At 38.3% G+C, this 24,143-nt stretch overlaps 1 protein-coding gene across 1 annotated transcript in view; it reads left to right on the top strand.

The window, feature by feature from the left end:
* LOC107095460 (interleukin-1 receptor accessory protein-like 1-B) overlaps positions 1 to 24,143 on the top strand; it is a gene marked incomplete at its 3' end in the record, with an annotated part of 209,976 nt that overhangs the window by 13,118 nt on the left and 172,715 nt on the right. The window contains exon 2 of the mRNA XM_015391575.1: positions 8,936 to 9,030. Within this exon, the coding sequence (XP_015247061.1) occupies positions 8,949 to 9,030 (82 nt within the window). The remainder of the gene's footprint in view (positions 1 to 8,935; positions 9,031 to 24,143) is intronic.

Here is a 24,143-nt window from a genome sequence, read left to right as displayed (position 1 = left end):
TAGCATTCCTCTGGAATACACCTGCTACTGGCGATGTTTGGATATAATCCCAGTGGACCTCAGAACTATTCATTACAAGGTTTAACAAGTCTTATTGAGAGCCAACTATGGTAAATCTCCCTTCAAGTTGAATCCCACCAAACTTTTTCACATAAAACATTGGTATGACAATGCATTTCGTCGATATCCTCCAGTTTTATAAGATTTATGACAGGGCAAATCTGTAATTTTAGCACTGGATAATTTGTATTTTCAATTAATTGCCCATACAATCGCAGTTTTTCAAAACGCTATTTCAAAGTTGCAAAGGTACTCAGTTTTGGTCACATTATATTCCAACAGCAACCTGCTGACTTTCTCACTCCAACCCTTTAGGTGGAGTGAGAAAGATGGCAACAGAATTGGAATCTGAGTTCCTGTGTTCTGCCCAACATTTTTGCCTTGCCAAGGGATGCTTGTCAGGATGAAAAACCTACCGTGATCATCCAATACTTCTTTATTTTTAATTTAAGATTTATTTTTATTACAGAAATGAGATCAGTAATGCCAAACATGACAGGTGGACAGGGGAAGAGAATGAAAAAAAAAAAAACTGCAATCAACTGCTCTAACTGTAAAAGAAAAAAAGTGCAAACCCAAGGCAAAAGTAGAAGCTCCTGCAAACAGACACTAGGAAGAGTCACACGCAACCAAACAAAATCAAGCAGCAAAAACACTCGGGACAAACCTGAGGGAGAACCTGTATGAGCACCTGAAAACAGACATGCATTGGGGGTGTTGCCGCCGGCCCCGCTCCAGCAATCTGGAGGGCACAGAAAGGACCCCAGACCCAGTCTACCAGCGGCAATCCCGGAGCACAGAAACCAGGAAGACCACTGTGGAGATAACCGGGCCCCCACCTAGAGGGTCACATAGGAAGCCCCCCAAAAGTGCTCCCCAAGAGCATAGGGCTGTGCCCCCCCCTCCCCCCAGGAGCCATTTGCATTACACCCCCCCAGGCCCTGGTACCTTAGAGACAGGACAAGCACAAAAACCTGAGCCCCACAAGCCTGAGCACCACCAAACTGCCCCAGCAGAGCCCCCACCTCTGAGCATCCAAGAGTGTCAGGGACCCTGGACAGCCCCATGCAGTGGGCTAGCACAGACCCCAGCAACACGGACCAGCCCAGTGCCCTGGGAGCCATGGCATGCCCCCAAGTTTGCACAGTAGCGGGGGAAAGCCACCCAGTCCAATGCCAGCAGCAGCACACGCAGGCCCGGGGACAGTCAACCCAGAACCAGCCCCAACCATAGCCCCAATCAGACACACGCACACAAAACATAACAAAACAGAGAAAAAACAAAACCAAAAAAATGTCAAACAAATATCTTGCTCCACCTGTGTAGCGGGGCAGGCCACCCCGAGGCCAGCGGCCCCCGGCCACCCTGACCCTGGATCAGCAGGGACACCCTAGACACCCCCGGATCTATCCAGCTCTGGGCAGCCAGTGCCCAAGATGGCCCCCCCGCATCCCCCTGGCCCCATGATATCAGTGGATTGGCAACGACTCAGGGGTCCTCCGTGCCTAACAAGCATTTAAAACAGAGGGCTGGGCACCCCTGCAGAGTCACAGAGCAAGGCCCCCTGAGCAGTCCACGCTACCCCAAGAACCCTACCCACCCAACCCTGCTCAACACACTCACCCCCCTGGGCCTAATGTGTTAATGTGAGTATGATCGGATGTAATGTCTAAGGTGCCATTAAAACACGGATTGGGGGTCCCGTAGGGCGGAAAAAAAAGAGAACTAGCTCAGAGGCACCCTTAACCACCTCCAGCAGACACCCCCATAGTCACGAAGCCCTGTGTGGTGAGTGGGTTTCGGTGTGCTGGGGCCTGGGGGGAGAGGGGTAAGGGGATGCAACCCGGGGAGGACGTAGCCCCCAGGATACGATAGCCGTACAAGGCTGTATTGGGCGCCATGCTCTTGTCACTCTTAAATGCTGCAATGCTTTATTATATGGCTACCCGAAAAATAGTCTTAAACTACAGTTGGCATACAATTCTACATCCTCCGTTTATTTAACTGGGGTGGATAGTTGAATACTTTTTTCCCACTACAATCATTTTCTTTAATTATTGTAAAACTTTTCTCCAAAGGCTAGTATAGTTTGTGTTTGTGTAGTCAGGGAAATGTCATTTCCTATCATATCCCATCTAATATTGATTTATAACTTCTGATTTTCATTGTCTTATTCACTCAGGCCATCGCCCACATGCAAGGCTACAAATGTCTGAGTGAGAGGGGTTCTTTAGTACTATTAGGGACTGTTTGGAACAGAGGAGGACTCTGTTTGACTTTGTCTGAACTGTATGTGGAGACCTTCACAGCTCTTTTGCAGTCTGTAAGTCAGAAAAAATCGTGTCTAGACCAGAACAGGGCAGATCATGGATTTATAAAGAGTTTTATGACTATCTTGTTCTCATCTTGGCAAAAACATATAAAGTGCCGACTCAATGAATTACCATCAATCTCATTTATTTAACTGGATACCATAGTTGAATACTTTTTTTCCCTATTACTGGCTTAAACAGTACATAAAAAGGACATAATGGGTAAATTCAAGTTTAAGGTGTGTCATTTTAAATAATGACTTTATAACCAGCTTCAAACCAAGTATGTAAGGGAAAACAACTTATTTGACTTTTTATTTTACTGCTCAGATCTGATTCATAACCATAGTGTCTGCTTGAGGTCTAGTTTAAAAAATACTACTTATATGGTGTTTGCGCATTGTTGGAGCCTTTTCCAATATTTTAAACCTCCGATCAAGACAATCCAGAATAAATCCATTCTTGTACAACAATCTTAAAGCTGCATACAAAATTATATTGATTCAAATTATGCAATTTTTATGAAGAGTTTATAGCTGGGTGCTTAACCAGCCAGAACATTGTTTTAAATGTTCTTTTGTACTGTAGTACTTGACAGAAGATTAGTTTAAAAGCTATTTTTCCATATTATGCATATTCAATAATGTGTCTAAACAGCATATTTCTTATGGTTGTCTAATATCGACATCTGAAAAGTGCTTACTGTTCAAAAGGAACTTCCATATGCTAGGTAAAAAGATTATTCAAATAATAGAATTTTTACAGTTTTAGCGATAACCATATTAGAGTTTGTCTGAACCTTATATTTTTTCCCCTCATGTTTCTCTCTGCAAGAATCAAGAACATGGAGGCATGTGGTTGTTAGGTTATTAGATAATCTAAAATGGAATAATTCAACGAGGAGACCACAGACTTGTGTGGGTTGGTGTGTGTGCGTCAGCCAAGGGTATGAGGGCTTAAGAAGTGTTTCTCACAAATAGAAATGTTAACTCGCCAAGCAGAGTACATATCAGCTTTTCTGCCTGAAGGTAGGAGGAAGGGGACACAAAGGTGATAGAGGGAATGCTAGGGATGGAGGGATGGTATATTCATTCTATTCAATATATGCTGTGTGAAACAATTCTAAGGTTATAGAAAAACTTCAAGTCATATTTAATTATATTGAGTTTAGTGCTAGTTGAACCAGTTTACATACTTTAAGGTCAACTTGCTAATTATTTATAAGGGAGGGGAGGTTCATCACATTGTATACACCTTTTAGACACATCACTGCCCTGTTAAAGGTTTAGGGGAGGATGTTCTTTTTCTGGGTGGATCATCAAAATAAGTGATCCTCCTGATTGTCAATCATTCTGGTGATATGTTTACATAAAGCCATCCTACACGCTCGTTCCTACAGTAGATAGCTATCTTTTTCTACGCATGTGCACTTTCAGGTGTATATGTGTGGTGAGCTTCAGCCGGCCACTGAAGCTCACCTTTCTCACCGCGGTTCTTTGAAAATGGCAGAGGGTCGTAAGAGTGGAAAAGTTGAAGATCTTCTTTTGGAAAGCACGCTTATATGAGCGATGCAAACAAGCAACTTGCAAACAGATCATGCATGAGGAGAAATGGGCTTGTGCATGCTATAGCACACGTTTAAGGCGTTTCCTCTCGGGAGCGGTTACAGGGTTGTGCATGCGCTTTTTTTTAAGTGCAGGGTCGGTTCTTCACATAACCTTTAAATCAGCCCCTCTATCAACTTAAGGGCAATAACAATTTGTTTGTATTGCTGTGGATAAGTCAGAAAATCCAAAATCCAGATCTTTAAAACTGGTTCCATTATCACAAGTTCACTGTTTTAGTGGCTTCTAAAGTTAGTCAATTTCACTCTAAGTAGGCAAATATTTGTTCATCTGGCCATGTCCTGGTAAGGTTAAGTGATAAAGATGTTAATGTTTCTTTTTTTATTACCGGTATATATATAGTGACCATATTTTGGGATGTTATAAACATTCTTTCTAATCCAGCAATGTACTGCTTCTTTATTGTTTTTTAATCATTGAACACTATATTTGTTACCAGGCAGAACTTGTGAAAGCTTTATGAATACAGCTGCAGAAGGTGGGCAGTCCTGCTTTATTCACATAGAATGCTGTTTTGAAAGCACTTAAAACATGAAATAGGCAGAGCTTTTAGCTCATTCTTTTTCACTCTAGCATTGATAATTATGTAATCTTTTTTCTTTTGTCATGCAGGTTTGTGGGGGAAGCATTTGTATTCTGTTTTCAAGCAACCAGCGACAGTTCATACATAAAAAATATGTTATTACTTCCTTCTGTCACTTTATATATAGTTTTTGATATCAGGTTAACAGAAGATACGAAGAGCCATAAAAAAAAAAATCAGATATGCTGCTGCTTTTGACCGAGCGTGAGGCTCTTGAGGGTACACAGATCAAAAAATTTGAGTGACAGAGGAGGAGAGATTTGAAATAAGATCTGCAAAAAAATAGTAAGGAACACAATCTCAATATCCATTTTTTCAGGATGCAGTAAATAGGGCTCAGAGAGGTGGAAATGTTCGAGTGGGAAGGCAGGATGCATTTCCAGGGCTAACTTCTCACCGTCAGGGGGCTGAGAGAGCGCCCCATTTCTCTTGCAGTCATCCTCGAAGGTAATTGAATTTTGGATGAATCCGCCTTAGAGCAAAAAGTGTCTGGGATGGGAAGACGGTTGATGCTTGGGGAAAAAAAGAAAAACAATAAAAGAATGAGAGGCAGGTGACAGCACCATCTTTAAAGATTTATCTTTGCACTAGCTGATAGGAACAAGCTATCAGAAACGTAGAAAGTATACTCTTCTTTTATACTTTCGGTGTCCTGATCATCATCACCGGTTTTTGGTAAGTTCTTGTGTAACCACCTGCTTAGGCCATCACCTACTTTTTAAACGCCTCCCACTACTGAAGTTTTAGGTCAGTATAAATCCAGCTGTTTAACTAAGGCCACAAGAACAGCCTCATGAAAAATAAGACAGAGCGAAAGCCATGCAATGCATCCGACAACCTTTGAACTTCACAATTATAACTCCATCTTAAAATGGTACAGACATCTGCAAATAGAAAATGACCTGTACTTAAACAACACTTTTTTAGTCAAGAAACCTATACAAAGTGCCTTAAACTACATTCAGGTTTTGACCCTTTCAGACACACACTGACACACTGATGAAGATAGACAATATTTAATGTCATTTTGTATACACAGAGTTTATACAAAACAAAATTTCATTTTGCACTGCTCTGATGACATTTCCTTTTTCTTAAAATACAGCAGTGATCAAATGTAAACATTGTGGGAGAAAAAAACATGGGAAAAAATGGTGCAAAAAACAAAAAAACACACTGATGGTGGCAAGCTACATTGGAGCTGCCCTGGGGTTCAATGACAGAAACGTACACAGTTTCCACTTGGCCCCCTGACCACCATCAGTAGGCCGGAGCTTGAGTTTGAGCTGATGACCCTTCGGATGCAGGAAAAACTCCTGCGTCCAACGCCAATGTCTCCCCGTACCAAACCATGGTCGTCTTCCTTACCTGAGAGCCCTGGAATTAGGAAAATGTGTCCGAAAAGTGGATAAGCAACCAAAACCAATTTATGAAGAGATGCAGAGATCCACAACTTGAGTTGAAGATTCTGTCGTCAAGGCAGGATTAGTACTCCAGTTTGTGAAAAGCTATGTAGGAGACACAGCGGGGGTCATGCAAGTCCAGAACTGAATCTGCAAAAACTTAGTCTGCACATCATCCTGAACAAAAAAATTCCATGGTGAAAACAGCCTCATGAAGAAATGCTGTAGATGTCAATAGCTGCAGCCACGAAAGGTGCAAGTCTGTAACAAAATTCTTGATCGGGTATTACACTGAACTAAATTTATGACCTTACTAGAAAACATTTGTAGGGTACTGGCTAAATATGTTGTCTTACCTTCCAGATTGACACCGACTCTGAAGACGCACCTAAAGCTACAGATGAATTGTTTATTTCATAGCAAATTCCTTTGTTAGATTATTTTGCAAGACTTCATATTGATAAATTATACAATCTTACTGAGTCTGATATGTTTAGCAAAGAATGGTTAGGTATATCCATCACTAGATGTCTAAAGCAGGTATATAGACGGCCCAAAATGCTTACAGGTGCACTCCGGAGGAAAATGGTTTTACAAAGTATAGAAAAAATCTGAGCAGAAATTATTTAATCTGTTGACTGTTTTTAGTCTACTGATGTTGCTTCCCTAGACGCAAAGCTAATAAAGATTAGTCTTTTTGTGTCCCAGTGTGCAGCATTTCTGAGCAGCTATTACTTGCATGACGCAAGCACTGATGACACTAGTGCTTTGAGGAGGACAAACTGGCAACGGCACCATCTTTGGCTGCAGTCCACATTCACATTACTGAGTTTCTCAAGGACTATCGTGGCCATTTATGCTCTCTGATGCAGCATTGTGAAATCTCTGAAGTATCGGTGTGATGCCTGAAATGCCAGTACAAGTACCCTTGTAGCTTACATGGGCATCCTGATGTGCTTAACAAGCGTCTCGTTCTTCAGCAAGTAGGTAAAGAATAGGTATTCAGTCAAAGGGAGCAATGTGATGTGGAACAACAAAACTGTTCCCTCTTGCAAAATTTAACACTTCTAAGTTAAAGTTGTTTTATCTTAACTATATGATCTCTTACCCCATTGTTGTCCTGTATACCATCAAGCCTGGCCAAATACCTGGACTGAAGATATTCAAGCTGCATCACAGCCTTTTGAGATATATCCTGCTTTTTCATTAGACACATCGGCCTTCAAGTCCATTTTCAAAGCAGCTAAAAATACTTGCATAGAGTGTGATCAACACTTCTGTTATACATCTTTGTCTCAGATGTTTTAATAATGCACACAAAAATATTGCCTATCTGATTGTGTCATACCAGTATGGGGAAATTGGTATTATATGCCTTTCCTTTAAGCTTTTTAGAGGGTCTGCCAAGAGTAATGATCCTTAAAACTGGATAAAGGAGTCAAAATGTTTTTTTCCCAACCCAGAAATTAGATGTGATTTACATTTTTGGTTTGCCTAAAAATTGATTTTCAAAATATTTCACCTCAACCAATAGCTTTTTCACCAGAATTGGCTCAGTTTTCAATACCTAATTAAACTTTTTTTCCCCCACAAGTGGAGATGATGTAAAACTTTTAGAGATAAATGTAGGAAATATTATTTTATGCTCTGTTAAACCAGATGTAAGGGCTTTTTAAAATTCCATTGTTTTATATTTTGGTCACTTTTGAAGACCTGCAATAACCATGACCTGTGACACTTCTTGTTACCTGTTTTGGAAACTGTTGGGCAAGCTAATCTGTGAATTTCCACTCTTTAATGTTACTTTATTTGGATAGTCTGTGGTCTGGGAAATGGAAGCTGCAGCTTTAGACTGGGGGATGTGTTCTAAGAAGCTGTTACCTTTAATATTAATGGGAGTGAAAGGATGACATTGGGTTCACTGGTGTTTATCAGAGCAGTGGTAAGGCTGGCCTTAAAGGTAAGGCTTCCTCTGTAATTTCTGTTTGTATCAGTGATCCTGTTAATCGTGACTGAAATCAATTCTCTTGATGCTTAAATATGTTTTCCAACTGTTGTGCATATTTCCAGAACTCAACTCTTGAATTAAAGAACTGGGTTCAATATTAGATTGATATTAGCATGTACATATGGGCTACAATAACTGCCAACATCCTACATTTTTTTTTAGTTGACACGTAAAACACCTATACTTTTGTAGAGATCAGTGAGCTTTTGTCCTAATTCAGTCAATACATTTGATTATTACTCAACTTGTCCAAATGGCTTAATTTTCCTGTTCCTTTTTTAGCATTTGGCTTCTCTACGTTTCATGCCACCTTCTTATAAAATGTTGATGCTAAACTATAATGGATAGTGTTTCTTGTTCCTTAGCAGTTTCCACAAATCATGGTTTCGATAAACAATTTCTTCAAAGGTTTTGAATCCTACGTTTACCCTTTCACTGACTTTTCTGGTTCCCATGACCTTGGCTTGCTCCCAGAAGAACATTATGCTTTCTGTTCTCAAAATTATCCGACCACAAATATGCATATTGAGACGATCTTATTCTGTCTGCTTCTCATACAGCTTTTCTAAGCAATTATGTTAATAGAATGATACCTTGATCTTAGCAGACATCTGATTATGTCATGTTGGCTCAGAGTAGAGTTGTGGGATGTTCAGAGCAGCAAAGCCAGGTTTGCCCTGAAGCAGATTGTTCTTGACGCCTGTGTCATCAACAGTCTTGGCCTGTTTATTCAGGGACAGTAGGTCTCTGCTTTCATTTGAATAAAATAAATCAAGCTGAATAAAATTTGCACATAAAGATGACAGATTGTGTTCCTTTCTTTAGGTGACCTCAAGGTTTTGAGAAGTAGGTGTTTAACTTTGAATGAGCTCTAAAAGCCTGTTTTTCATGTTCAGCTAGTGTCAGTGTGGAACAATAACTCTCACCTCTATTCCTCCTTTTAGGACTTTAAAAAAAATGAAAGCTTCCATCCCTCTTCTGATCCTGCTTCATGCGTTGGTGGTCCATTGCCTAAAAGTCGTGTCAAAGAGAGGTTCTGGTAAGTCCTAGTTGCTTTTAATTATCTTTTCTGAAGACAAATACGTTTTAAGTTCAATCTCAGTATCCCACAGTTTTTACCCAACACAACCCCACACATAGATGGAAAACACTAGATAGAGAGGTTTTAGCAAATACAAAAGGCATTTTTAAAATTATATTTAAGTTAAGGAATTGCCTTTTCAAGTATACGCTCTTATTGAATAAGGAAAATGTCGAAGCTTTCTTCACTAATCAAGTAAGTTATATTTTCTTCTGAATTTCAACCTTAAGAGACAGTTTTTGTGCTTGTAAAAGTGCAAGAACTTATTTGTCTGAGTAGGTCTCTCTGGCTGTAGGAATTATTACCTCAAGTGAGCTAGATGAAGGGCAGAGAAACATCCACATTTGCAAACACAAAGGAAATCTTTTTTTTTAATTCATTATTTTATTTATTTTTCATCCAATCTCTGCTTGCGTCTGAGTTTTTTACCCATGCATATTAGGCCCAGGTGCAGAAATGGCCTGAGGCTCATCAAAGGATTTTTTGCTTTCCCAGCAGAAGCCCCGATGGGCTATCTCTTGCGAAGCTTCACGAGCCATTGCCTGGAGCTAGGATTTGAATCGTGTCCACTGATAAATGAACACCCGATTTGAGCCAGACCCCAATCCTTTGTTCCATCCACTTTTAGATTGAACAGCTTTATTAGAAGCCATGCTGGTTTCAAGTTGGAGAGCTGTTGTTTGAAATGGCTTTGGGGCAATAAAAGCCAGTGGAAACTGTATTATTTTTATTTTTCTGAAAAAGAGAGAGAGAGAGTAAGTGAATAACCTAGAATGATTACAGCGGGTCCATCTTTAAAGCTGGCTTTTTCAGGGTTTAAGGTTCCTTTGTCTGAGACAATGTTGAATTCAATAAAAAAACAAGTCTTTATTGATGCTATTGTCTTTCTATGATAAAAACATTTCTTTTTCATTCCCTCCATTTTTGTGTCCTATTCCTGATGTTGGATAAAACACATTATTGAGTTTTATGCCCCCTAAAAAAACAGTACAATTTAAGTAGTCAGGTTTGGAAGAGGGGCACCCAGGATAATCTGGGTCAGTTTTCTCCTTAACAATAATATTTTTTGCTTTCATTATACTATTGTGATCATTTTATACTTTTGGCATACATATTGTCATAAAGCATTCATATAACTTGTCTGAAATTACTGAAATGCCATGTTTAGTGTAATTAGTATATTATCTAAAAACTTTATGTTAAACACCGTTCTCAGTTATTGTTGGCTCTGATCTAATTTTGCATATGGACAATTAGGACACTTTATCAAACCAAAGTAACTGTGTAATATAATACCTGAAGATATATTTTGACTCATACAAGAAAAATATACTTAGATCAGACTATAAGTAGAATGTTAAAAGTTAGTTTAAGTTGTCAGTTGGAAGGATTCTTGCAGTTTGTGTTAATACATTCAAACTATCTGTGTGCATGAAATTAAATGGTACTGAGGCAAAAAAACAGCACCTGATCCACGCTAAAAATAATAGTCACATCAAGAATGAAGTAGAAAAATAATGGATTAAATAAAACTGAATGATACAAAAATGTGTAGGTTGCTGTGTAAACCCTAACCCTGTGTCAATTACTTTTTAGCTATAATGCTTTTTTCTTGTATGCTACGTACAATACATCTGCACCCTTGACTTCAACAGCTGCTACAGTGTTTGCAATTAACTGTTGAGGAATTTTAAAGAACATTTTCTTTGAATATTGTCTAAATTAGGCCACACTGGTGTGGTTTTAAGCATGAAAAACCTGTTTAACATCAGACCAAAGCACCTGAGTCGAGATTTAGGCATAATTTAAATAGGCTATCCTAAAAACCTCTTTTTTCCCCCTCTTTCTGGCCAGTCAGGTGTGTACTTGCTGGTGTGATTCAGATTATTGTCTCTCTGTATAATCCCAGTGTGCTTGAGCTTTAAATCATAGACTCATGGTAGGACATTTTCCTTTGGGATATGGGCAGAACTCAATGTACCATGAATATAGCAAGTCATCCAGATCACCAAAACCTGGCTTTCACTATTAGAGAAACGTTTTAATAAATAGCAAATGCACTCAATCAAAATTATTGATTGTCTGCTGATGTCAACCTGGTGGAGTTTAGGCATTAAGATCACTGCAAGGAAGTTTCTAAATCAGAACGGTCATATTTCCGTCATCCATACATAGGAGCACGTTGATAATGAAGCATTACAGTTCTCACACCATGAATAAGAAAATAAAGCAAAACAAAGTATCATTTTTCCTTGTGTAGCTAGAGTTGTAGTGGGAAGACATCAGTCTTTATGAACCTCCTGAAATCTGCGATCTATGTGTTTTTTTTCCAGGGAAACTTTCGAAAACATGACTGGATAACACCTCTCTGTGTTTATTATCTTATTTATGTTTTAGATTTTAATGACTCTATTGTTTCTTCTTCTATTTATTAACAGGAGGAAGTTATGTGTGGCTTTTTAAAACCTTTAAAACATTTTGTGTTTTCATAAATGTCCAGTTTAGGTATTTATGAAATCTACTGCATTAATCAGACCTGGAGACAATTTCCATTTAGCTGCACAAAAGATGTGGGTAATTGGTTTATTCAATGTTTAACAAGGGGTGATTTTTTTTTTTTGCTTTTTATGTCTACTAAGATAATTTTCTTCTGAATCAAATTGCATCTGATCTAAAATATTGTTGTTGTTTTTTTAAAAAAAGCAACAGAACCAGTCTGTGGGCAGATCGTTTTTCACAGCCTTGTCTGCATAAGAAAGATTTACAGTCTTTCCTTGAATGTTGTAGCTGGAATTTTTGTAATGTCGATTTTCAGTTTGAAACTAATCAATTGACATAAATTACATTTAGATTTTAATATTCAAGAAAATAATTTAAAATATTTAAGGATGTAACATTTGAGGGGTTTCATTTACACCTTTAAAATATTAATAGTGTAAACTCATTAAAGTAAATTAAAACGGCTTAACTGACGTCCAACGGGGACTCCAAATCCTCCTTTAGTTGCTTTTCTTTCTGCTGGTACACAATCTGTGGAAGCTGTATGTGCAAAACAATTAATGACTAGAATAATACATTGAAAACACTCATTTGATTAATGCTTTGTCTGCTTTTGGACTCTGACTGGAACAGTGCAAAAACATACAATGCGTTTCTGTCACACTAATCCTCAGTATGCATAGTGGAATGCATCCATTTGTCCTCTGAATTGTCTGATGTAGTCTGATTGGTTGGGAGAACAGAATACATTTGTGATTTTTCTGTGAATTATTTACGGCACCTTGGTTTTGTAAGTATCGTGATAATTCTTGAAGCTTGATGAAGCTGTTTCACATTGTGGTTTATTTCTCTCTTAAAAGTGTCGACACTAGTGTCAATTAGTTTAAAAAGCTTTCATTAATAGAAGTTAAATGGAAGGAAGCGTTGGTCTTTGCTTGTTTTTATTTTCCCAGATTGAATAATCTGATAACACGATTAAAAATTCATATTATATGGGACCACAATCATCTTGTTGGCATTACAATAATAATGCAAATGTCTACTTCGAGGCAGTAGTTGGATGCTATATTTCTCGTGTCATATTCAGTTGGATCCACTCTATCTTCCCTTCATGCTTGTAGCTGATTTAATGGTTAGTAGCTGAGATGCTAAACTCATCGAGGGCAGTGGCAACATTATGATAGACTGAAGGAGGCAAATGGGTGTTAATTCTAAAATTTTCTGTTTCCTTGATTAGATTTGTCTAATATGGAATCTCTAGATTAATATTTTACATGATTATAAAGTAACATAAACCCCTGAAAAACTAAAAGTAATATTTTTGGGGGTTTTATAGACATAGGATTAGTTGGACGACATATATCTATTTGATTCTTTTACATTTTGTCTATTGAAACCAAACATTTTGTAGTTTTAAATGAAGTTACTGTCTTGGTAGGTTTTTCATATCTTTAATTTCTCAAATTCTTCTGTAAAGAAATAAATTGTCAGTTAGTTGGACTTGATCTGCACTGAATTTTCCCTTTTGTTACTTAATTAAAAGGCTCAGATGCTAAAGATTGAGGAGAGAAAACTAATGACCTCTCTGTCAGTAAAAGTCCAGTTAGGTAGGATCAAAACTTGGAAAAATGAGGTTAAACCCTGTTAACATTGTGTGTTTTTCCATTTAACTGTCAATGCAAATAGAGCAAGTAGCAATGGTAAATTAAAAAGGTACAAAATGGTAAAAGTGACAAGAAATCCTTTAGGGAGCAATAAAATGGAAACACCTTTATTTCTTTCTGTTGTGTAAAATAAAAAATACAGATAATCATGCAAATCTGTAAATGCTGATTAATTTTTCAGAACATGGTAAACCAGCAGAGCTGCTGCTGAGAACACATTTTCCTATACATTGTCTCTAAAAATAAAAATAAATCCTTGTTCACTATAACATCTGCACGCCTACATCAGTTAATAAAACTCACCTTCTGAATATCTGTGTGCTGATTGGTTGCCTCAGCAACTGAAGTTTGCCTGCTGCAGTGCAGTAAGCATTCCAGTTCTCACTAAATGTCAGCCTCTAACATAACCACTAACACATGTCCCTCCTGTACACACTTGTAGCAAATGTAGCTTCGTAATGATACTCCCTGACATTGATTGAGACAAATTTAGCCCACCTCGTTTCTTCTCCTGTATACTCATTAGTCCCCGTTTTTTCCTCCAGACAAAGATGAGCTCCCTGACAAATGATGCTTACCTTTTCTGACTCCATAATTAAATTGCACTTTAAATACTTCTCTCACTCATGAATATTTATCTAAATGAATTAGAAAAATCATTATCAAGTGAACTTATTTCAGTAATTCAATTCAGAAAGTACAACTCATATTTTATACAGGTTCATTACAAAGTATTTATTTATCTTAATTTTGGATAATGATTCCCAGCTAATTTTTCTGAAAAAATGTAAGGTTTCATAGAGGGAATTGAGCTTTCTGTGCTGCAGGGTATAGATTGGATGAAATAATGTTAGGTACTAGGTATGAGTTGGTCATCAGAGATAAACTAAAGTTATTACTAAAAAATCCGATCATCCATTGAGTTTCGTACCCCCAAAAATTATAGAGTTTGGTAGAAGGGAAAAATATAATGTGGAGCAATGTGCTAAAGCAACAGGGGTAATTCCAGGCTTAAGGGGATGTTTAAATCTACTGTCTGACTATAAACACCTGCTTTCATCATTTCTGATTGAGTGTTAACTTCAATCTGAAAAACTCACATGAAGAGAAAAGACAATTAGGAGAAATTTATTGATACAATTACTTGTCTTTGGTGCTCAGACCTCGGCAGGAAACATAGCGCTTAATTTTGATAGATATGCATGAGCAGGTGCAAAGAACAGGGCTGTTCCCCCCAGGCCTGAAACTGGTGGTGGAGTGGAGATAGATGAAGTTGGTCGGTCTGTAGACTGCTGGTTAGCGAGACGGTATGCTGAGCTTTATGAAGAAATCCAGTGCGTTGTGTGAGCTGATACTAGAGCTTCACTCAGGGACCTGGAAGATGGAAATCCAGTTTGGATAACACAGGTTGAGAGAACATGTCCATGATGAGCAAGCATGAAGTGACAGTGGAGAGGAAAAACTCCCCATTGTGAAGAAACCTGTGGCAGAACCAGGCTCAACATGACGGTCTTCTGCCGGACCGGTTGAGATGAGACAGAGAACGCAGCAAGAGTCCGGGAGGACATTTAAGATGAACTTTGGATGCCGATTGGCTTTCATGGAGGTTTGGTTCAAAGCTAATTGGCTGTGTTGCAGGTCGCTATAGGAGAGCAATGAGTTTCTTCAGTTAAACTCCCGCCTAGGCTCCATTTATTGAAACTCTGTAGGGTATTGATGTAATTTTGTTTAGGAAGAGTCAGCAGCTTAAAGGAACCAGACAAGCCCTAGGTCACTATTTAATGATCCTATTCCCTCCATTAAGGACATGTCATCTCAGAGCTGCATGTCCCGAGCTTGTAACATCATCAGTGACCCGTCACACCCCAACCATTGACTGTTCTCCCTGCTTCCCTCTGGGAAGAGGCTTTGCAGTATCCGCTCCGGGGCCAGCAGGCACTGCAACAGCTTTTTCCCCACTACCAACAAGAATGTTGACCTGTTGAACTCTAAACTGGACTCTGCATCACACACGTATCATATTTGCACTACCTACGTGGCTAATATTTTATAATCCTTTTAAAGAGAACACAACTCAATGTTCTACTGCATTTTTCACCATATTTATTTTGCATAGCACTGAACTTTCTCATATTAATGCCTTTTGCACCATTATTTTTAAACTGTTTTCATTTTCTCCTACACTGTTTACATTCTTGATCACTGCTGCACTTTATAAATGTTCAATTCACTAACTACAAGCTGCTCATTCACTCTTGTAAGCTGTATGCAACAGAATTTTGTTTTGTATAGATTCTGTATATACAAAATGACAATAAAGTTAGTCTAAGTCTTAAAGCAATCTGGGTTTTAACACCTCACTTGACCTGTACGTATAGCGGGTATAGTACATGGAGATACCTTTCTGTAAGGCAACATCGCCTGTTTAAAAACAAAAAAAACTTTTACTGGTCTTTAAAAATATTTTATTATCCCCTGGGCTGTAAAGAAATGACCGCTGGGTTACATAACTCCCTGAGTAATGAACACTTTTTGAATTAATAATGCAGAAATAAATTAACCTTTCATTGTTATTCTAATTGAATTAGATGCACCTATATCCCACTAATCTTTGTAATGCAGTTGCATTTACAAGAAGACATACTGTAAACCCTCTCTGCTTTGACCTGATTATTTTTTTGTAACACCTTTTGCAAAAAGGCCTTGGGGTCCCTCTGAGAGCAGACGCTCATCTTTTTTTCTTCTGTTTCCTTGTATTAATGCTGCAACATGGAGTCAGAAGCACCTTTTCTCCTGCATTCCAACACCATTTTAACTTGGCTTTTTGCAGTAGGAAGAATCAAGGACATCCTGACAGTCAATTAAATTTACAGTCTTCATACCCGTTTTCCCCGCCGACTCAGAGAGGATGTCAACATTAATACGTCAGCTGAAGGATAGCCTTGCCCCCACCACATCAAAGAGGCCACCCACAATTTGGGCAGTAATAAGGCCGCTCCTAATTGGACAAGACAGTGAGTTCTAACAGGGGACGTCAGCGGACAGCACAAATTCAATTATAAGAAGCCACTTGACTTTATAATGGATTTTAAGGGATGCTAAAAATGGCAGGGAACTGTCAGCAACACGCTTTAGAAGCCAAAGGAGAGCGCAGAATTATTCAGAGGTGACCCCTCCTACCATATATGTTGGATTAGTCTTTGATGCTGCATAATTGCAAGATAATGGCTTTATTAGTGTAAAAGTTCCTGACGATCAAATATACTTGTCCCGAGGTTGTCAGTGATGCAGGCTTTTTGATGACAAGACAATTAAAGTGCAAAATTAATTGTAAAAGCCTCATTAAAGCAAATTGGGGTGATTTGACCGGAGATTAAAAAATTGTAGTTTGAAATGAAAGCAGCCAACGTCTCTCTGTCACAGGGGGAGACATGCATACCTGCAGTTCATCTTCCCTCGGTCAATACCACATAGCTGTCTCAAAAGCTGAATGATTGCACTGCACGCTCACAGCGGGGAGAGATTGATCACACACATGGTATTAGATGTGAAATGGCTTGCCACTTGGAGTTGTTTCCCTTTTGCTGCCCATGGAGGAGAGGTCGCTCAACAAGTGTGACAGATATAGGGCTCTTGACTGCTGGGGTTACTATGGATATGTGCTGCAGATTGGAGACACATGTCCCAGGCCTCAGTGTGAGATGGATGATGATCAATGAGCTGACTGTTGTGGACAATAATCTTCCTGTTGCTCTCTCTTTTTTTTTTTTTTTTTCGTCCTGTAATGATGTTATAACAGCACAATGGTAGAGAAAGAAGGCCAAAAAGGGTTTAAACGTTCTTTTTTTGGACACTGTGGCTCAGAAAAGCATTTTTTCCTCTTGATCCATTTTATACATTACAGCTTTGAACACGTCTGTTGTGTGTTAAAGCCAAATTAATGTAATTGACCAACAATGATGGGGAGCTAGAAGGAAAATTATGCATAAATTGAAATCAATGAAAATGTGTGTATCATGTCATGTCAGTCGTTAGGGGAGAGTGGGGACGCTTGCAACAGTTTTTTCTTTTCCCTCAATTTCTTAGTGGCAATTTCTGTTTGATCGACAGCATTTTAACATAGTAAACTCAAACCTGTCCTCTACAAACTCATACAAGTGCATCATTTGGGAGTCTGATGTAAAGCTAGTAACGTGAGGTTAAACAGATTGTCAGATGTTGCAACGGTCCACATAAAAAAAAAATCAATTGTGTTTCCATTTATTGGCTTATTCAAGTATTTTAGTTGACTATTTGTGTCTTAAAACTAGCTGTGCTTGCTTAACACAAAAGTTTTGACCCATGCTTTCTATGCCTATTAGAAGCTGAGAAACTGCTGTTTCAAACTTTATGATTAAAATGTTAATACAGAGTGTGGAAGCAATCACAAAAATTAACTTATATTATCAATTCTCCCTGAAGGAATTATGACATATCTGCTGTCATGTAGAAACAAAGAGGGGGTAAGTGAGCGTGTGCTGAGGATTCTCTCAGTATAGCTAAATCCATATTGGTTAAATTAAGAGTGTTGCAACTGTCCTCACTCTCCCCTAATTTGCAAAAGCTTCTTCTGTTGTAGATGCATAAAAACCTTTCACCTTTTTAAAGGCTAACTTGTCCTTGGAAAAAAGGCTGTAGCTCAATCACTTTGATTGTCTGTTAACTTAATCCGAGATTTGATTCCTACCAAATGCATTTTACAGTCTGGACTTTGACTAGGCCACCAAATAATTTATTTTATTTTATCTACAACTTTGCATAGTGCACATCCTCTGGTTGGATGTCTAGGACAATTATCCTACTGAAAGGTAAATCTTATTCCTAATAATAGCCTCTAAAGGATTGTTTTTTTTTTCTTTTTTTCAGCCTTGTACTTTGTTCGTATCTCCTTCCTTCAACTCTGACCAGCTTTCAATGAATCTGTGGATCACTGGAAGAAGTATAATCATGAGTTTGACTTGAACTTCCTCCAGCATTGAACTCAACAGATCACCATTCTGCTTGTAATATAAAACACAGAACATTGGAAGCTATATTAAGGCTAGTTTGCTTTTTTACAGTGATGTGAATGAGGATTAGAGAAATCCAGATTATAGAAACTGGGTTGAAATGTGGGGGGAGCTAATAGGATGATACACCTGTCAATCATCTAAATATACCCCCACAGTGCTGATTGATGTCTTGGTTCATTTTTCCTCTTATATGGTCCCTTGTATAACTTTAGTTAGTAAACTTTTTAACAGCTCCAGTAATTGCCGCCTAAAGCCTTTACAGTGATTTTATTAGCTACACATGGTTAGTCAAGAATATGTCCTCCTACAACCAGTAAAAATAATAAAGATCTTCATGGACCCTAGAGATGAGGTGCAACCCAGTGAGAAAGTCATAAAGTGACTCTATGTATGTATATTTATTTATATATATATATATATTTAGGATTAAAGGATCTTAACATTATGTTTGTGGAGATTTTGAGAAATTCGTACCTGCCCTCCCTGCCTTGACATGACTGGAGGCATCTAACAGTTAATATGATATTTCAGTTTGAATAATTCCCTCGGAAAGATAATGCGTTCATTTCAAATTATGCGGCTCAATCTAACAGCAGGGGCGTTTGGTGGCAATTTGAAAGATTATGTGTGGATAATAATGAGCTTTAGTCTCAAAGAGGATTTGAGATGGAGAAGGCTGGCCAATACTTAATTTACAGGAAAAAAAAATCTACCTCTTAGGTTTTGGGAAAGTAAGCTTGGTGAATACATTAAGAAAGAAAGAAAAATAAAGGGGGCAATGATGAAGAAGTGAAAGTGATTCAGGTTGGAGAAAAGTTAGAATGATCTGGAAAATCTCTGTTTTACCTTGGCTGATTTAGTCTAACCACTGTGCAGGAATAAAAATCTGATGTCTATTTTTTTTTATTTTTTTTTTACTACTCTGCAAAAGTGTCTTTAAGACAGGGTTTGGACGTGCCCTAAAATATTCCACACTTAACCAGGAGCTGCTCTGCATCTTTAATCTCCACCAGTACACCTCTGCATTCTGCATGAGCCCCGCAGTCAATGCTCCTGCTTGTAACCTCAGCACAGTTTCCCTGTTTTGATGCCGTCTCCTGTCTTTCTCACAACCGATGTGACACTTTCCTCTTTTTAGTCGCTTTCAAAATTCAGCACGGTCCTTCATCTCAGTAGTGCTGCCATCTTCTCTGATCTCCCTGCTGTTTCTTTCCATCACCTCACTTGTCTCTATGATTCACCCATCATCTCTCTTCACCCTCCTGTGAATAGAGGGGGAGGGTTATCGCCTCCTTTGATTGACTTCCTTTAATCCTGTAATCATTATGCCATCAAGCTCAAACCAAAGGGATGTTTTACCAAAAGTCTGATCTGGGAGATTTCTTTACGGCAGAAGCATCTGTGATTTTCTCTCCCCTTCTATAGATCTTGCTTTAAAACAGCACCCTTTGGATGTTAAAGCGGGGAGGAAATTCTATGTTTGTTAAATTACACACCTGGAACATTTGTTCAAGTGAGATGAGGTAAATGATAGCTCTCTTCCTAGGATGATGGGGGACCTGCATGGACGGCGCTCTTTTTTTTGTTTTTTGTAAATGTATTTGACTATTATAGTTGGTTTAGTATTTTCTTTTTTCTTTTTATCAAGCTTTATCTACAGTATATGTTATATACTATTTATAAATAATAAAAATGTAGCTAGAATTCCGATTATTATAACTGGATCGCAGTTAAATAAATGTTTCTTTACACTGAGAGCAACTTTCTGAGCCATCTGTCTACACCAGAAGTCGTTGTATATCCAAGGACTTCTCTCTTTACTCTGCATTTATTTCTGTTGATTGATAGCTTGGGAAAAGGGCTTTCATTTTTTCCCCCTCCCACTGTCTGATTCACACAGATGAATATTTGAAAGGTTCCTTATTAGGCACAGGAAACAACTTTTCTATGTTTGAGTACAAAGCAAACTGAGGATCAGGTGATCCTGTTTGTATTAACGGAACACCTTTGTTATAGATGTTGGAGTTTGGCCTGTTTTTCAGTGTAGTCCTGTTTCTCTAGCTGTGACTAAGTGTAAGTGCTTTCTTTCATCCTCTGACATGGGAGCCGGCTCGTATTTCGTCTGCCTGGCTGCGCGTTCCTGTGGAGCTGGTTGACAGTTGCCTTTTGCATCTCTGCTTCTTTCTCCTTGAACCCCAGTCGGCCTCGGCAGATGGCTGCTCACACTGAACCTGGTTCTGTTGGAGGTTTCTTCCTGTTAAAAGGGAGTTTTTTCTCTCCACTGTCGCTACAAGCATGCTTGATATGAGTGATTGCCTTCTACAGTAGTCAATCAGTCAATGCAATCAACTGGTTTTCCTTAGATAAAAACATTTGACTGTATAATCTGGTTGAATTGTCACCGTAAAGTGCTTTACCATGAGATGTGTTGTGAATTGGCGCTATATAAATAAACTGAATTAAACTGAACAGAGGAAACGGTTGGAGTAAATATGGCATAAACATGATATTTGCACCGACAGACGCATAGCAGTATGCACAAATTAAAAGCATTACAGCGTTTCTAAATTACAGACTTGAGTCACTATCCTTCTCATGCTTTTGCAGAGATAATTCTAAAGAAGTAAAAAATGGATGACTTAGAATCTTCCGCATCATCTACAAAGATCATTTTTGTGACCTCGCTAGTTAGTTGCCATCTAATGTAGGCATATTTTGTTGGAATATTTGGTCCCCGTTTGACTTAATCCAGTGAATCAATTCTTAGCAGCAGGTTGTGAAATAAGGCGGCCAAAGAGTCATGTGCTGGATTGGAGGTTTGTTATCTATGTCCTCATTGCCACAATTGTGAAGAAGAAGAAAAGTTCCTGTATTGTGATTTTTAATTAGACCCACTCTTTTCATTGAGGCTGCGCTCACTGGAGAGGTAAAGTTTTGTGAATGCAGGAAGTCTCCATACAGCGTAGCATTTGATGAGGCTGTCAAGCTCCTTCGATTCAGCCAGGCTCTCAGCGTGTGGCTTTTTTTTTTTTTTTTATTCCAATGCGTCTTTATTGCTAAGTTTGAACACATTCTCTCTGTGTTGATTCCTTGTTCAGTCTCCCCTATCGCCAAGTGACAGCTAAGAATAAAGAAACACTACTCTCTTGTTCCCTTTGTATATTTCCTTTAGTTTCTGTTTTCTTTTATAAATCTCTTCCTTTTTTAACCACACTAAGATAGGTCAGAGCCCAATCAACCTATTTCTGCAACAAGCAGAAACAGAGTCTTTACAGCTCTCTGGGGAATCCTGCCAACTTTGGAGCTTTTCAGCTCTCCTCCTTTTTTCTTTGCAAGGGAGAAAGGATGTACGCTTGCTCGCCAAGGAGCAATGCCTTTGTTGGTGGAGGAGAGTGACGCACTGCAGGCGTTTTGGAAACAAACCAGCTTGACTCTATTCTTCGGGCTTTAGCTGCTTTTCTCACCACTGTTTTTTTACTCTGAAGATACAAGCAGGTTCCATTTAAATCCCACCGCTTAGCATTTTTATTATAATTAGCAGGGAATTACTCGCTTTTCTTCCCACTGAAAAGTTTGTCATTACATCCAAAGCAGTGCACCTATTGTCTGTGCTCTGTCAATTAAGACACCCCAAGCTTTTCTTTATTAAAGTCTCTAAATTCTTTCATTACCTTTTAGCTAGTTTTACAATGTGTTCCCACATATTTCTCCCTCATCTATTATCGTTTTTTTTTTGTATGAAACATGCTATAAATATAAAACCTTCTCTTTATGACTCTTTAAGGCAAAGGTGATAAAATACTGTATTTGATTTCTAAGGGGTTCTACGATAGATCAATTTCAGAAATTAAATCTGTCAACAGGAATGTTGTTCTCAGAGATGAGCCTCTCCCTCGTTATTTTATTGGCCAATCACAGCTCAGCCAGGCTTCTGAACACTCTCCCCCGCAGCTCCTGGGTGATTCTGACAGAAACATAAGAGGTGCTTCAGCAGGAGTATGTGTTTTGTTCAGCAAGTATGACGGGAGGAGAGAGGAAGGAGCGGGCATCATCATTTGTAATTTACAACAAGGGTCTTTCCATTTATTTCTTTTTTTTTAACTTGACATACGGCGGCAGCTCTGCAAATGTGAAAAAAAAAAATTCTCAGCTGTGGATCAAACAACCATGAAATGCTTTTACAGCCCCAGTGGCCTTCTGAAACGATTAGATTCTATTAGTGTGTGAAACGTAAATAAAAGAAAACATGGTAGATTTTAGTTCTTGGGAAGCAGACAATTTGCTCCTAATCCCTGGACAGAAAATAAGAGTCAAACAGAGAGAAGGGCTGCAGAACAACTGCTTTTGACTGTAGATGAGCCTACAGACCTTAAACTATATCTTAATGTATACTATGATGCATTGTATTTCTTTGTTCGCTTCACAGATCAAATTATATTCTAAGTACTCCACAATTAATTTACAAGTATAATAGTAGATTAAATCCTTAAAAAGTCCAAATATTTTACTCCAGAGTCCTTATTTCATATAGTCTTGTCCTTATTCCCAATGTAATTTGAAATAAATGATTTAACTCATCTAAGCATCTTTCTTTCACCATCTTTTTGTAAGTTAAATCCAAGTTGTTTAACTAAATTGGAAGCAGTAAAGCCTGGGGTCAAACTTGCACTCAATTTAGCTGCTATATTTTCCCAGATGGCAAACTTGATTTGAAAACTCTGCAATGAACCGCTGCCAGCCCAGTAACCTGAGTAGCTGTGGGTCTGTGTCCTAAGGAACTGAGTTGCTTTACTGAACTTTTCTACAGGGGAAAAGTCAACCGGCTACATCTGCCGATCTATAAAAGGTTGCAGAAAGTCTGGGTTTTATTTGTGAGTATTTTATATTTTGAGAAAACTTGATGACTGTTGGTTTTTGTGCAGTTTCTTGCCTATCTGGAAGAAATGGCTGATCATAATATTGCAGCTGCTCAAAAGCTCACATTTTACTCCTAATTGTGTGCAACTGTACTCAACTATAGAAAATTTACTTATTAGCATTTAGTAATAGCAGGGACATATTTATTATAGTTTTTTATTTAATTTTATTTCGGTTTTTGACACAAGAAGCAGAATTAAAAACTTCAAAGTTTCAATTTGCAAAACATATTGAATTTGTATTTTAACCAGTCAGATGCAAGAACTTGCACATGGCTGACAAAGAATGGGCAGATATCTTGAGTATATTGTTGAATATCTTCTGCAGAGTGATTCAACTCTTACTGAACAGTGAAATGCAGGGAATATAAAAAGGGAGCAGGTTGTTTTGTTTGTAATACAACAAACTGTTTCATTCAGAGTTGGACGTTTTTTGACTACAAGGAACTCTACATTATCGACTGTTTTATTCCATGGAAATTATGTTCTATCTATTGCTGTTATAGATTTGTTTCAATTTTGGTTTAAACTAGGGATGCACAATATTGTTGACATTCTATTGGTATTGATTAGCCTTTAAACAAAAAATTGGACATTGACCATTTCACTAATACCTCACAGATAAAAAAGATTACAGATTATTTTTGTGTGAGAAACAAGGGAGGGAGGGTTATGGCTGCAGTGCCAGCAGATCACATGCATCCACCTGAGACATGAGTCTTACTGGGGGACTGCTGAAGTTAGAATGTTGGTGGCGATGATGTTAGAATTTCAGAAACAGATACCTGGTATTTGCAATGTATGTTAATGACAGAAGGGAGAAAATTACATAGTGTAAGAGATTAAAATATCTGTACTGTTTTCCGGCTAGTTGAGTAAAATATGGAATATTGCGTAAAATTCCAAAATTTTGCATCTGTCATGATCTGCCCTGATAGCTC

This window comes from Cyprinodon variegatus, unplaced genomic scaffold (assembly GCF_000732505.1).
Source record: "Cyprinodon variegatus isolate N-32 unplaced genomic scaffold, C_variegatus-1.0 Scaffold549, whole genome shotgun sequence".
Classification (NCBI taxonomy): domain Eukaryota; kingdom Metazoa; phylum Chordata; class Actinopteri; order Cyprinodontiformes; family Cyprinodontidae; genus Cyprinodon; species Cyprinodon variegatus.
Note: the sequence above shows the minus strand (reverse complement) of the source record. Positions and strands in the feature narration are given on the sequence as shown.